This window comes from Lynx canadensis, chromosome C1 (assembly GCF_007474595.2).
Source record: "Lynx canadensis isolate LIC74 chromosome C1, mLynCan4.pri.v2, whole genome shotgun sequence".
NCBI lineage: Eukaryota > Metazoa > Chordata > Mammalia > Carnivora > Felidae > Lynx > Lynx canadensis.
In genome coordinates this window covers 214,559,623-214,573,908 of record NC_044310.1, presented here as the reverse complement: position 1 = coordinate 214,573,908, position 14,286 = coordinate 214,559,623, and the positions used below count along the sequence as shown (strand labels likewise).

Genomic DNA, 14,286 nt, shown 5'->3' with positions numbered 1-14,286 from the left:
TGACCTCCAAGGCCCCTTCCTACACTGAGTCTAGAACTCCCCCGGCCAGGAGTTCTAGACTAAAACGTGCTGCCCTGGGTACCACAACGGTCACTGCACGCAAAGCGCGAGGCCAGCCTGCCCCAGCTTACCAGGGCCATCTTCCCAGCCAGCAGCAGTTCGGTCTCGCTGCGCAGAGCTTTGATGTTATTCACCATTTCCAGGACAAAGCTGCAGTTCAGCCCCTGAGAGGAACCAGAACGACAACCATGTAGAAGGCCCCAGGGCTACAGGACTCCCAGGGAGCGAGACCTGAAAAGCACAGGCACCTCTGTGGCTCTGGGCTTGCCGTACACCCGGTCCATGGACTTGGAGCTGGCATTGACGGCGTGGGCAAGTTCCTGCTCCATGTCGTGATGGGACTGAGCTATCTCCCGGATACTAGAGAAAGACAGAGACATGGCACTCATCAGAGCAGGCGCAAGGGCAGCCTACGACGTCACCTCGCTCGAACACAGACCCAGGTTCAGCCCAGAGGGCCAATGCAGACACAGCCCAGCCATGAGAACGAGCACGGGATGACCCCGACCGGCATTCCCTCACCGATGGCAAACAGAGAAGGTCTTAAACGGGAACCATGACATCAAAATCCAAGTTTTTCCAGAAACTTGACCAGGGAGGAAAATCCCCAGAATGAGACTCACACCCTGTAAAATAGCAAGCTGGCAGCTGATCGTCTGTGAGAGGGGACTTGGCCTGCCCCACTCTGTAAATGGGAACGACAGGACCCTCCTCCTCTGTGGGGACCATCCTGCTTCAAACGGCTCAGATCCCGGGAAGTAGCCACAGGCAGCAGCCTGTTGTCCAAGGGACCCAAACGGGCAGGGAGGGGGCGGTGACAGGGTCAGACACAGCCAGAGCGCCAGGGACAGAAGGAGCACGAGAGTCAGGGAAGCTGGCCAGGGAACCACTCGTCCTGCCCTGGGGAAAACGAGGAGCAGCTGCCAGACTTCAAACAAGACAGTGAGATGCAGGGCCCCATCTGTGGGGCTGCCACAGGCTTTGAGGGGACGAGAACAAAGACAGAAGGAAGCCAGAAGTGGGTGGCACACCAAGGAACCGAGAAAAAGCGTAAGAAGCGAAGCCATCAGGCCCGGATACTGATTTGGTCACGGGAACGGGGGCCGCAAAAGTGGCGCTGGCTGCTCCGGACAGAGAACTCAGCACAGGGCGTGCTCTCGGGGGACCCAGAAGGACCCCGAGAACCAGAAGTGCCCACAGCATTCCCGGGAGAGCCGCGGGCCAAGAGCCTGACGCCTGGGGAAAGGGCAGGGGAATGGCCCCAAAGGGCGCACAGAGCCCAGAGCCCGCAGGGCAGCGATGCTCCCGGCGAGGACAGCGGAAGAGGAAGCCACAAATGGCACCACCGAAGATGGCAGGATGTGGCGGCCGAGAGACCCCTCTGGAGTGAGGCAGGCCAGCAGCAGGCACACCGGGGAGGTGGGGAGGATGCAGAGGGGCAGAGGGACCTCTGTGCTCCAAGTCTCATGGTCCCAGGAGCCACTTCTCCAAGGCGGAGTAAGAGCAGGAAATGCCTCCGGCTGTTGTCTTTTTTTGTTTTTTAAATACCTACAAGGTGTTTTAATAACAAACCTGCTGTCTGGGATAAAGGAGAAGAGGCAGTAAGTGAGCGATTCTGAAGAATTCGGGATAGGTTTTAAAATCTGTGAGCTGGCTCTGAAAACGCCTGGGGGTTTTAGGCCTCCTCTACATACACCCCGAGAGATCTCGGAAAGTCACGCGAAATAAACCCCATCCGAGGGCCAGCGGAAACCCCAGCCGGGCCCTCGAGGCGGCGGTGGCGGCCCACGGAAGACCCGGGGGGGAGGCCCAGCACGCAGGGAAGGCGAGGGCCCACCTGTGGATGAGGGCTCCCGCCGCCTGCCCGAAGTGGTCCATCTGCGTGGCCTCTTCCTCAGACAGGATCTCCGGGTGCAGAGAGAAAGACGGAGGGCGAGGAAGTTCACACTTCTGCTTGTCTTCCCAGGACTTGAGGGTGTTCTCAAACGCCTAGGGCACGGAGACCTGGCGTCACACTGTGCGACCCTCTCTCAAGAGGCGTGCACGTGTTCAACCGCAAACGCTGCTGGGACACCAGCTGGACGACAGCCAGAAAAGGAGACACAGACTTCTTTTTTACACTGAGGAGGGCGAATCGTCCTGGAAATTACACCCCTGCTCACTTAATCTCTGCGTCTGAAAAAAGCAAATTCCCAGAACAAAACACTGGAAACTCCAGGTCTCCTGACAGGAGGTGCACAGGTGTGCCTGCAGGTGAGCCCCGGGACTCACACAGGTGAGTCCCTCTGGGTCTCCGCACGCAGCCCTTCTTACCCTATCTCTGGTGAGCGTCTGTGCCCGGTTCTTGTGGATGATCCGAATGTATCCTGGAGGCTGGACCCAGGCCTCTCCGTCCACTTGCACAGGTACGCCCTCATCCCCCAGGATGGAAATCTTCACCGTGCGACACTGAGAAAACACCACAGCTGTGACTCGTGCGCCGCGCTGAACCAAGGAGCTAAGGTGCTAGATCTCAGCCCTGCAGGAGCCTTCCTGTCCCACACGCCCCTGCACAAGCCAGCTGACATCTGGGGCGACGCCGTGCCCACGGCCAACCACCACTGCGGCCAGAGCATCCCTGTCCAGGGCACGGCTCATGAAGCCCAAGGATCTGTCCCTCCCCACCATCCCCTCACCCGGCACGGCATCTGTGACCGCAGTGAGACCTCGGTGGTCAGACACGAGCACCAGGCCCAGGGTGGGGACTCACGACCAGCAAGAGCCACGGGGCCCTGCTCAAGTGCAAACACTCCCAGAACAGGGTAAACCAGTCCCAACAAGTGGTTAGCGATGTACTGTTTCTCTTTTCAACAGAGAACACTGCCAAAGAGTTCGATCATAAAATTCAAACACCCTACGCTCCGCAGGGACAGACTGAGGCAGGAAGGGCCGTAACATCACAGCCTGGGACTTGGGTGGGCTAGGGAATCAGCCTCCCTGCTTCCTTGTGCCTAAGAACACTGCCCTCCCCAGCCCATCACCAGTAGCAGGGAAGCCCCTTCCCCTTCTCCCCTCTCCGGGTGGGCCTCAGACCAGCCAGGCGAGGCCACACTTTCTCCACCGCTCCCGTAGGCTTGGCCTCCATTCCCAAACTCAGGATGCGGCTCCCGAAAGCTGCAGCCACAAGCCGAGTTCAGTGGGGCCTGTCTCATCTCATCCCACCGGCACCCGCAGAGAAAGTCACGGCAGGGGGCGCAGGCAGGATTCAAGTTGGCCCCCGTTTTGTAAGAGTGTTTGTTAATTGTCAAATACAGCAAGTGGGGCCGTGGGCGGTCCTGGAAAAGCACCCCTTCTCCCGGGCTCTGTGCAGCAGGAGCCTGCTGACAGAGGAGATGGTTCTGGGCCAGGCCCGGCCTCTCCAAACATGCGTGAGCCACGCTGCCTCCCACGTCCCTCCCACCTGCGGGCCCACGGCCGATACCTGGGCGATTCGGTGATGCTGCAGCCTAATGACGCGAGAGACGGCCATCTGCATACTGCCAAATACAGCGACCACCTCCAGAATCTTATCATCGAATGACGGAGCTGCAAAAGTCTGAAAGGGCCCGTGTTAGGAGCTGACCCCTGCTCCAAACCTCCCCGCACAGCCCTCTGCTGTTCACTCTCGGGGCTGCTGCTCTGGTTACAGATAGGCGCACGACTCGGCTGGTGTGTCCTGAGAAGCAGCTGTGGTGTGACTGTGTCATTGAGGGGGTTTCTAGTGAGACCTTGACTAGAACCAGCTGCCTGGGACCAAATCTCTGATCTGCCACTTTCTGGCAGTGCGACCTTGAGCAAGGTACTTAATTTTCTCATCCTCGGTTTTGGGTAAAATTAGCGTGTTCCCCGAGAGGCTCTCAAGAGGACCGAGTTAATGCACGCACAGTGCTTAGAACGGCAACCGAACATCTTTCTCGTTGTTAATTTTCGGTAATCTCTACACCCAATGTAGGGCTCAAACTCACAGCCCCGAGATCAAAAGTTGCACACTCCACTCACTGAGCCAGCCCGGCACCCCGGCAACCAGAACATCCTGAGTGCGCAGTTCACGTTCATTATTTCATTAGCTATTACGTACAATGGAAGCCGCATCCGTGGTTAAAAGCAAACACTTTCCGAAGTTAAGAGTAATCCCAGACTTCTTCCGTGGATTACACAACCCCACGTGGGCTCGGACTTGTCTGCACTCTGCCCACTACACGCCGTCAGAGAGCTTCCTCCACACCCGTGTCCCCGCTAAGCCTTCACATGTGCTGTTCCAGCAATTACCTGGAACAGCCTCTGCACCCTCCCCTGACCGGACCCAGCCAATCCTGCGTCTCCCTTCAGGTCTCAGTGCAGATGTCCCCTCCTCTGAGAAGTCTGCCCAGACCACCCCAAATCGGAGTCGGGCCTGGCTGCTGGCATCACACCTGTGCCCCTGACCACATCTGTCCTGCCCAGCCTCTCTTCTCACGAGCGGGGGACCATCTCTGTCTCGTTCTCCACTGTCCTCTGACCACCCGCACAAGGGAGGAGTTCTACCCACACCTCCGCACCACCCTCAGAGCCCCAAGAGCCAGAAGGCTCCATCAGGGCCTGAAGTGGTGGACACTCCTTGAAGGGATTACCCACACCCAGCTTGGGCCCGGCCACCCAGAACCCCCATACGTACATCATCTTCCTTGGTGCCCCCCCAGAAGTTGGTCCCTCCGGCATAGCTGGGAATGTTGAGGACAGCAATCCCCTGGAGACTGGGGAGTGGGATGGGTCGCCCATCACACTGTGCGGCAGAAATGCCAGAGAAGGAAACAAGGGAATGACAGCATCAACCTGGTCCTTCTTCACCAGCAACCCGCCCGCCCGCCCGCCCGCCCGGGGCGCAGAAGGCCACCACCACAGCTGGGCTCTCACTGAGGGACCTCAGGGCAGCGGGACCCCACACCCAGCGAGGAGAGGGGCTCACAGGAGACCAGGCGGGCGCTGGCCTGCCTGCAGGAGACCCTCTTGCTCACCTCCAGCAGGACCTTCTGCTCCAGGTTCCGGTAGGTTCTGTGCAGCAGCTCTTTGGTTCCAAGAACTCCGTACCACATCATGTTCTTGGTCCGGCTCCTGGAGGTGGAAAGCAAAGAAGTGACAGGACTCCCGCTCTCTTTATACAGCTAACGGCAGCCACTACCGCAGCCGCAGGAAGACGTCCCATCACCCAGCAGTCAGACTCGGCAACCACTCACAGCCCCGACATCTCAGTAAGGAAGGGCATTTCCTCATTATGTGCCGATGTAAGATGTGCATAAAGAGACACGTTTAGTGATAGAAAATTCTGCTGAAAAGTAACATTCCCAAGAAAGTAATTTTACCTAAAAAGGTAAAAAAGACATTACAGAACCTCACAAAAAACCGATAATGATTTTTTTTCCAGCTAGAAAATTATGCTTAGCATAGAAAATTTGGGAAGTGCAAAAAAGCACAAAGGAGAAAAAAAATCCTCCTAATCCCCACAGCTGTGCGTCCTGATGGTAAAAACTTTGGTGTATTTCTTCAGTCTTTTCTAAGTCTTCGACTCACGGGGGGAAACAGCCAGTTTACAGTCTGCTGACCGACTCTGCTCACTTGGCCCTGCACCCTGCGTCCAGCCGGACTGATCACAGCGGGGCCTTTCCCTACGGGCCCTTGTCCACTTAATCCCTGTGACTGGACCCAGCCGGTTCCCAGTCCCAGGCTCCGTAAGTCACGTGGCAGTGGCCCCTTTGCACACACCTCTTTGCAAATGTTTCGTTACTTCTTAGGATAGACTCGTAGAAATGGAATTCCTCTTAGACCTTTTCAAAGCTCTTGATACAAACTCAGGGATTATCCTAGCAGGGGCCCACAGTTCTAAAAATGTATTGCACATGGCTTTGTCACTCACTATCTTACTCTGTTAAATTGCACGCATTTTCATGCCTTTTCAGTTATTTTTGAACTAACGGGGGCCTTTTTAAAGGAGTCGGGCTCGCCATCATGTGCTGAACAACAGAGATGTCCCTGGGGGGCTTCTGAGACACTTTCCTCCACTTAAGAACCCCAGCATTCAAAGGTTTCTTGAATTCTTAAGCTTGATTTTGTTTTCTGAGAAATCTGCACCTACAGAGCACCTGGGTGATCACCAGGGCAACTCCTTAGGTGTGTGAGCCCCTCCCACCCAGCTCTCCCAGCGTCCCCTTCCAAGTGGCAACGGCACCAAGGAAGCAGGGGGCACATGGACGAGATGGGACGACGAACAAGTTTGTAGGCTCTCCAGCAAGGGGCCCCGACTCCTGCATCAGCGGCTGTCTCTGGCCAAACTGCACATCAGCTTCTCCTTTGCCAGTTCTAGAATGTCAAAGCCGAACGGTCTCCTCCTCCAGGTGATTACTGAAGGGTGGGGTGGGAGACGCTAACTCCCTGCTTCACTTCTCGTGTTTTCCCAGGGGAGACGGAATCTCCACCTCAACCAAGGAGAAAGCTGCCCATTTCTCTGCATCCCCTCCCAAGGTGGGGAGGGATGAGTAGACGTCATTTAGGGGGAAAAAAGGAACATCCCCAAGGACACCCCTCGGGCCTCTCACGTGGCTGTCTTCCTACAGAGGGGTGTCTCCTCATGGGCATGGTGGGGAGGCAGCCGGGCTGCCCCCAACGCCGCCGGGGTCTCACGTACCTGGCACAGTACCCTCCTAGCACACTTTGTCACCTGTCCCTCTACAGCACCACCACAACTTACGACGCAGACCCTTCTGACTGACTGCAGTCACTCATGTTCTCATGTGGAATTTGTCCTGACCACACCAACCCTGAGGGCTGGAACCCCCCTCCAGGCTGGCCTCCCAGACCCCCAGCCTGGTCCCACCCACATCTCGTGCAAGCACCTCTCTTTCCAACAACGAGGCACCTGGTTTTCACATCTGCCTTCTGCCTCCGCGCTCTGGACACCCACTGCCTCGCTGACTCTAGCGGTTCCCTCGCTACCCGGAAGGGGAAGCGAGGACGAAGGAGCAGTGTGCACACAAGCCCGCCACACCGCCTACCTGCACTTCTCTGGGTGCTCGTCACGCTTGTTGTTGAAGTCCAGGGATATCTTCGCATCCAGGCCGATGCCAAAATAATTGTTCATGACGCACTTCTCCGTGTAATACTCTCTGCAAAGGGGTTTCGGACCCGTGAGAACCGCAGGTGGCTTCACAGCCTCCCCCTGCAAGCATTTCTCCCTGAGGGCAAAACTCATGGCTTTTCCTTCAGTAGCAGCTTTACTGAGGCTCAACCTCACATACTGCCTGAGGCGCCCACTTAAAACTTAAGACTCTGATATTTGGTTGAAATTTTTTTTAATGTTTATTTATTTTTGAGAGAGTGAGACAGAGCATGAACGAGGGAGAAACAGAGAGAGAGGCAGACACAGAATCCGAAGCAGGCTCCAGGCTCTGAGCTGTCAGCACAGAGCCCGACGCGGGGCTTGAACCACAAACTGTGAGAACATGACCTGAGCGGAAGTTGGACATTAACCGACTGAGCCACCCGGGCGCCCCAGGACTCGGTGATTTTTAACATTATTTGGTTGGGCACTACTATGCATTTTAGGGCATCTCATCACCCCAACAGCAAGTCCGCAGCCCTTCGCCATCAGCTCCCAAACCCCCCCACCAGCCCTGGCAACTCAGATCTGCTGTCTCCATGGTGCGCCTACTCTGCCAGGTTCGTATAAACGGAATCCACGAGCATAATGTTTTCAGATCGCATCCGTGCTCAGGACCTCATCCCTGTTGATGGCCAAACAGCACTCTGCCGTAGACACGTGAGCACCAACACGCACGCTGTCGTGGACATGTTCTCACTCCTCGGTCGTGGCCCCACAGGTGCTCTGAGCCGCGTGGAAACCGTACCATGAGGAACTACCAGACCGGGTCCCAGAGCAGCCGCGCCATCTCGCGCTCCCACCAGCAGCGTGAACCTGACCATATCTATGGCACACGCGCTCTGGCGTCTTCAACCCAAGGCCTCCCACACGTCTTCCTTCCCGAGATCCGATCAGAGCAGTGCATCCCAGGCCCGGGGCCAGCACCGCCCTTTCCCGAGTCCTCTGCCCACGAGACTCATTTCATTCCAGCTTCTCGGCCTCCCCCGCGATCACTGTGGCCACCAGGGCCACACCGGGGCTCCAGGGCTCTCCTTTCCTTCCAGGAGGCTGGCTGAAGGAAGGAGTCCCTGAGCCTCCACCCAGAGGAAACAGCAAGGAGGAAAGTCCGTGCCTGGCGCTCCTGGGCTCTGCAGGGAACACGTCTGGGGTCAGAACTCGAGGTTTCAGCTTAATTTCAGGTTAATTTCAGGTTAACAGGCATGTGCAGCCTGATTTGGGAAGCCATCACCACATGGACGTGTTTTTAGGACACATCTAATCCGAGTGCCTACCAGCTTAGTGAGAACAAAGCTCAGGGAGAAACTGTTTTCTGAAAAGACGACCACGTGCTGACCAGTATCTACAGGTCCTGGGAAAACGGACAGATCCAACTCACAGAACCAGCATGGGGACAGGGGAAGGGGGATGAGGAGACCGGGCGCAGGGGCCTGGGAAGTGGGGGATGGCCAGGCCCCAGGGGCCACCACAGGCAAAGGCAGAATGACCACAAGTCTAGGGGCCCCAAGCTACAGCCCCAGCACACCGCCCTGCGCAGAGGGAGGAGAGCAGCTGGCCTCCCCGGGTTAGGCTCCCGCTTCCTGAAGCGGAGAGGAGGAAAAGACACCGATGCTGCCAGGTGTGGGACTTCTGGTCTCAGGGGAAGGGAACAAACGAAATACTTGGCTCAGGGGGCCCTGTGTGCGCTGCTCACGGAAGGCTGCGGCTCTGGCCTAAGGAAAACGGCACCAGGGAGCGTCAGGACCAGAGCCCCGTGGGGCAGGCAGGAGGCAGTGTTGGGCCCGGGACAGGGACACTGAGGTGCCTGGGCAGGCCAGAGGCTGGCAGCAGGTAACTCCATTGAGGCCACCCTGGCAAATCGGGGCGGCAGAAACGGCCACTCTGCACACTTCCGGCTCTGCTCTCAGAACCCACGGAGTCCGTGCAAGCTGTGCATTTCTGTCCCCTCCCCCAGCATACCAGACACACGCGGCTGGGAACATGCAACCCACTGCCACCGGCCACAATGCCCAGAACTTGCCATCAACCAGCAGAAAGGGAAATCTAGAAGACCAGATTTTCAAAATACCGTTTGTCTCCATAACGGCCTCCATACACACAAGAACGAAGTCCACTAAACTGCCTCGTCAAAGTCCCCACCACCTGAGAAACAGGGCAGAGGACACAGCACCAGCCCACAGAGCAGCATCAAACCTTCTTCCCTGTGATGGCAAACCTGGGACGGTATCTCCCAGATTCAGCCCCAGAATCCAGGCCACTGCAGCACCAATAGGGCAGAGCGGGGGAAGGAAGGATGTCGGGACAAGGTGCCAACGCAGCACTAGCTGGGTACGGGAGAGCGACAGTGAGAACAAGGACCAAGTCAGCTCCCAGCAGGAGTTTCTGAACCTGCCAAAAACCTCAGACCAGGAGAGATGTTCAGGAGCCATAGACGCGTGACCTCATGGGAAGCTGGGATGAGCCGGGACAGGCTATGCCCGTCACACATTTCCAACCAGACTCTTAGCTGAGGCATTTCTAGGTTTTCCTTATCAGCTAACCAAAGCTAGAAAAGGACAACCTAGTCATCTGTACACGAATTCCTCTGGCCAATGCCAAATCTATTTTCTGGGCTCCAATATTCTTTATGTTGTTGTTGTTGTTGTTGTTGTTGTCTGTTTTTAACATTTATTTATTTTTGAGAGAGAGAGAGACGAACAGAGACAGAGGGTGAGGAAAGGAGGGGCAGAGAGCAAGGAAGACACAGAATCTGAAGCAGGCTCCAGGCTCTGAGTTGTCAGCACAGAGCACGACGCGGGGCTCGAACTCAGGAACCGTGAGATCATGACCTGAGCCAAAGTCGGACACTCAACCGACTGAACCACCCAGGTGCCTCATGGCCTCCAACATTCTTTTAACATCGCGCTCGCCTGGTTTACCCCCATACTCACAGGTTTTCTGATTCCGAGTTGAAGGGATCAGCATTAATTAACAGGCGACTGATGACTGAACCTCCAGGCAAGGAACCAGACATCCCAGCCCGAACGTCTATAGAGGAGAGAACAGGAAGAGACAGCAGGTTGGGATTCAGAAGCTCATGTCTTCAAGGCTAAGGGACACATACTCTAAAACACTATTGTGACTAAATATTTCTAAATAACGTATAAACAGATCCAAATTTTGACATCTAAGTGTTTCAGGTCAAAAATCACCATCATAAAGCCATATTCATGGAGCAAAATCAAACACGGTAGATAGTAGAAACCATCACCTAAAAGTTCAAAAAACAGCTTAAAAAGACGGTTCTCATTACGTGTAAGAAGCTGCACCAAAATGATCTCTCAGTACAAGTAATCTTAGCGTTCAGTCCTACAGCTGCGCGAAACTAAATTCATGAGACAGAAACATCAAGGAACACCCTCAAGGAACCTGCACCCTTAAGTCACGGGGGTGCCTGAGTGGCTCAGTCGGTTAAGCGTTCGACTTCAGCTCAGGCCATAATCTCGCAGAGTTCATGGGTTTGAGCTCCGTGTCAGGCTCTGTGCTGACAGCTCAGAGCCTGAAGCCCCTGGAGCCTGCTTCGGATTCTGTCTCCCTCTCTCTCTCTCTCTGCCCCTCCCTTGCTCGTGCTCTTTCTCTCTCTCTCTGAAATAAACATTAAAAAAACTGTTTTTAAGTTTTAAAGGCAGAGATAGAACCCTGCTTTTAAACCTTCTGCCAATCCACCCCTTCCAGTAACATCTATGTCTCTGGTTAACCAAATATGTCTCGTTAGCCTCATCGCCCAAGGACTTCTGGAATTTTCTTTCTATTCAATTGAGATTCACCAAGAAATTGCTAAATCACTATGGGAGCAGATGGTATGGCATGGGCTCTGCCAGGCCCAGGAGGCCTCAGGAAGTCACCTGAAGCTGGTGAAGGGGCTCTTACTGGCAATCTCAACCCCTTGTGCTACTCCTTCCTTCTGCACAAAGTATGGTCAGCCTCAACCCTATGCCGGGAATGCTGGGAAAAATGAAGGCAAAGACAGAAAAGTGGACTGTGCCCAACTCCCCTGGTGGCCAGTTGTGCCCTCCCACCATCATGCTAGAAACGATGGGATGACTCGACTGGCTCCCCGTCACAACCCTCCCCTCCCCTTTTTCCCAGGAGAACTCCTACTCATCCTTCAGTACCCAGCTCAGGTATTACCCTCTCAACGACATCTTCCTGGGGCCCCAAGAAGCAATATGGGTGCTTGCTGCCCTTTACACTAAATAAGGGCACTTTTCACACCATGACATAACTTTGGAATCCTGTCTGTTTGCCACAGGCCTGTATATAAACTCTTAGAGGACAGGGACCCGGTCACATTCATTCTCACAACTCAGTGCCAAAGCAACAGATCCTGGACCTCGCTAGTTAGCAGCTTATTGCCCCACGCGCACGGCCCACAGACACACTCAGCCAACCCACGGGGGACACTCACTCGAGAACAGGATCTTGGTGTTCAGTGCGGGCAGCCCATCCCGGTTTCCTGACTGGGGAGGAAGAGAGGCAGAACTGCCCAGTGTCAAACTTCCTTTGCTTATCAGCTTCTCACATGGGGATCTGGACACTATAAAATTATAAAACAGAACCAAAACCCATAAAACTGTCCAAAACAGAACATTACTCAAGTACTGGAAATGGTCATTAGAGAAACGACCGTTCCGAGGGCTGAGGGGACTGGACAACAGTTGCCAGCCACTGGTCAGCCCCCTGCAGAGTGTGCAAGAGGAAAGAGGAGGGGAACGGGAAGGGGGACAGAGAGGCAAGTGGGCCTGAACGCCCTCTGGGGGGAACACAGGTGCAGCCGAGGCTGGGATGGGCAGGAGGGGCTCGTTCCCGGTCACAGGCGGGGCCCAGTGGAGCTCAGAGCAGATCAGAGCAAACCCCCCTCCGGAAGACACCTCCCAGCAGCTGGTACAGGCTATGAGGGAGGGGGCTGCACACAGAGGGGAGGCCGTGTCTCTCCACAGCGGCAGTCTGCGCTGGGGGCCGGTCCAGGAGGGATAAGCATCCCCAGGCAGAGCGCCCAAAGGGCTAGGTGGTGCCCCGGCCAAAATGCCTGGCAGCCTGGCCTGGAGCAAACTGCACAGGTGCACAGAGCTCGGAGGCTGCAGCCAGGAACGCCTGCGCCCCAGGTCGGGAGCTGCGGTGCGCAGAAAGGACCACAGGCCTGAGCCCTGCTGGGTCTGGGGTATACAAGCAGGTTCTGAGGAAAGCGCACGCCTTCCTACGGGGGTCCCACTGGGTCTCCCCCAGGCCAGGGAGGTGGTGCACGGAAACAGGCCATGTGTCTGCGACTTTTTATACTGCCCGTGGCCAAAGCAATTATGAGAAGGCACCCTAAAACTCCCGGGGCAGGCTTTCCCACTACTGCAAACCCAAGGGGCTGATTGATGATGGCACTGGGATCAAGACCAGCCGGTACCTTTGCGGAGGCTCCTGGCCTTGGCAACCCCACAGCTCTCCGTGGGACACACTCTGTCATCCTTCGGGTCTTTTCTCTCTTCCGACTCAGAGAGACCTAAGGTGAACCCCTCCTGTTCTTGGGTCTGGGCGTTCTGCTCATCGACAGCTGCAAGGAAAGAACGCCCACAGCTAAGCGCGCAGCCACGGAGTGCGCAGACAACGACATCTAGTGACACGGCGCCTGCTGTGCACAGGCTCCTCTTGGACTCGGTGAGCTTTCTTCCATATCCTCTCAGCAGAAGGCTCACAGCCCGACACTGCCACCCCGTCCCCACTGTTCTCCGAGTGCCCGTAAGAGTGCCAGGCACCTGGGCATCCATGCGGACGGGCTGGGGAGAAGGGGGAGAGCCGAGGGCTGGAAGATGTGGAGAAGGGGAGTGGAGTGAGGGCACACAGTGCCCAGAGGGGACGTGACAAGGGGGCCTCCGCCTGAGGGTCACACCGGTGCGGGGTCACAACCCGTCATTCTCACTGGAGGACAAAGATGGAGTGAGTGGGAACGGGGTGGGATTTCCGAGGGTAACGTGAGCATACACAGACGGAGAAGGAGACAGTCCGAGTGCGGCTGGAGGCAAGGAAGCGCCCACGTCATCGTGCGCCTGCAGCGTTCCCTTCAAAGCTCAGAAACCAAGTCTAGAAAAGGAGTGACCAGCCGGCAAGTCTTTAATCTGACCCAGCCGGTCCCCACCCACCCCCCCCCCCCCGCCACCGCTCGTGGGCTTGTCGTAGAGTGAGCAGCCTGGCCGCCAGGCCCCGAGTACCATCGGCACCACAGCCTGGCGCCCGCCACACATCAGCCCCCATGGTGCCGGTGCTCCCACGGCTCCCCCACTGCTCCCACCACCTCCGGCTCGCCGGCCTCCCACCCCCGCCCTCCACTTCCCAGCCTCTCTCTCCATCTCTCAGCTGACAGCCTCGGCCACGGCCCCGACCCCGCCCTCCTCCCACAGGGCCCGCCCCTCCACAACGTCGCTGAACCGCTGGGGCCACCGCCTGCCCGTTTCTGCCAAGCTGCGCCCGGGGTCGGGGCAGTGACAGCAGGGCCAGGCCCCTTCCAGGGAGCGGACCCCCACCCAAGGACCGGTCTGCATCTTCCCCAGTTGGGGACGCTCTCTGCTCCCTCCAGTCCTTCCATCAGAAGCGAGTGCAGTGAAGAGGGAGAATGTTCCCCAGCAGGTTCTCGGATACAAGGTACTGCCAGTGACCCCTGGGCATCTGGTTTCGTCCTACACAGTGGGTTGTCTGTCACCGTGTTTGGGGGGAAAGAGAGTGCCAGTCCTTGCCTAAGAAAGTTACTTCATCATTAAGCGACCTACTACCTTTTTCTGTGTGTTCTATGATCTGCCGGATGGCTTTCTTCAGGCTATTGGCTCTGAGCATGAGCTGTTCCCGTGGACGGAATATCTGCGGCCGGGAGGGGCACGTCGACCCCACCGAGCGCTCCCCAGTGGAGCCGCAGCCGCTGCCCGCCCCGTCTCCATCTTCCACCTCCTCCGCGATGGTGGGGGGCGGGGTGGGCAGGGAGGACGAGGCCTGGGACTCATCGTCCAGGGTCTTGAGGAGAGAGTCCAGCTTCTCTTTCAGGACAGAGCACTGGCGGGAAA

General features: G+C 56.7%; 1 protein-coding gene across 8 annotated transcripts in view; it reads right to left on the bottom strand.

Moving 5' to 3' along the window:
- The window catches only part of DGKD (diacylglycerol kinase delta), a 111,813-nt gene that overhangs the window by 12,943 nt on the left and 84,584 nt on the right, over positions 1–14,286 (bottom strand). For all 8 annotated transcript variants that reach the window (XM_030323715.1, XM_030323718.1, XM_030323719.2 and 5 more), the window contains 12 exons: positions 14,002–14,275; positions 12,642–12,788; positions 11,655–11,783; positions 10,138–10,234; positions 7,104–7,214; positions 5,073–5,169; positions 4,733–4,840; positions 3,521–3,634; positions 2,374–2,508; positions 1,898–2,049; positions 309–420; positions 132–224 (listed from right to left, as the gene is read on the bottom strand). In XM_030323715.1, the coding sequence (XP_030179575.1) occupies positions 132–224; positions 309–420; positions 1,898–2,049; positions 2,374–2,508; positions 3,521–3,634; positions 4,733–4,840; positions 5,073–5,169; positions 7,104–7,214; positions 10,138–10,234; positions 11,655–11,783; positions 12,642–12,788; positions 14,002–14,275 (1,569 nt within the window). The remainder of the gene's footprint in view (positions 1–131; positions 225–308; positions 421–1,897; positions 2,050–2,373; positions 2,509–3,520; positions 3,635–4,732; positions 4,841–5,072; positions 5,170–7,103; positions 7,215–10,137; positions 10,235–11,654; positions 11,784–12,641; positions 12,789–14,001; positions 14,276–14,286) is intronic.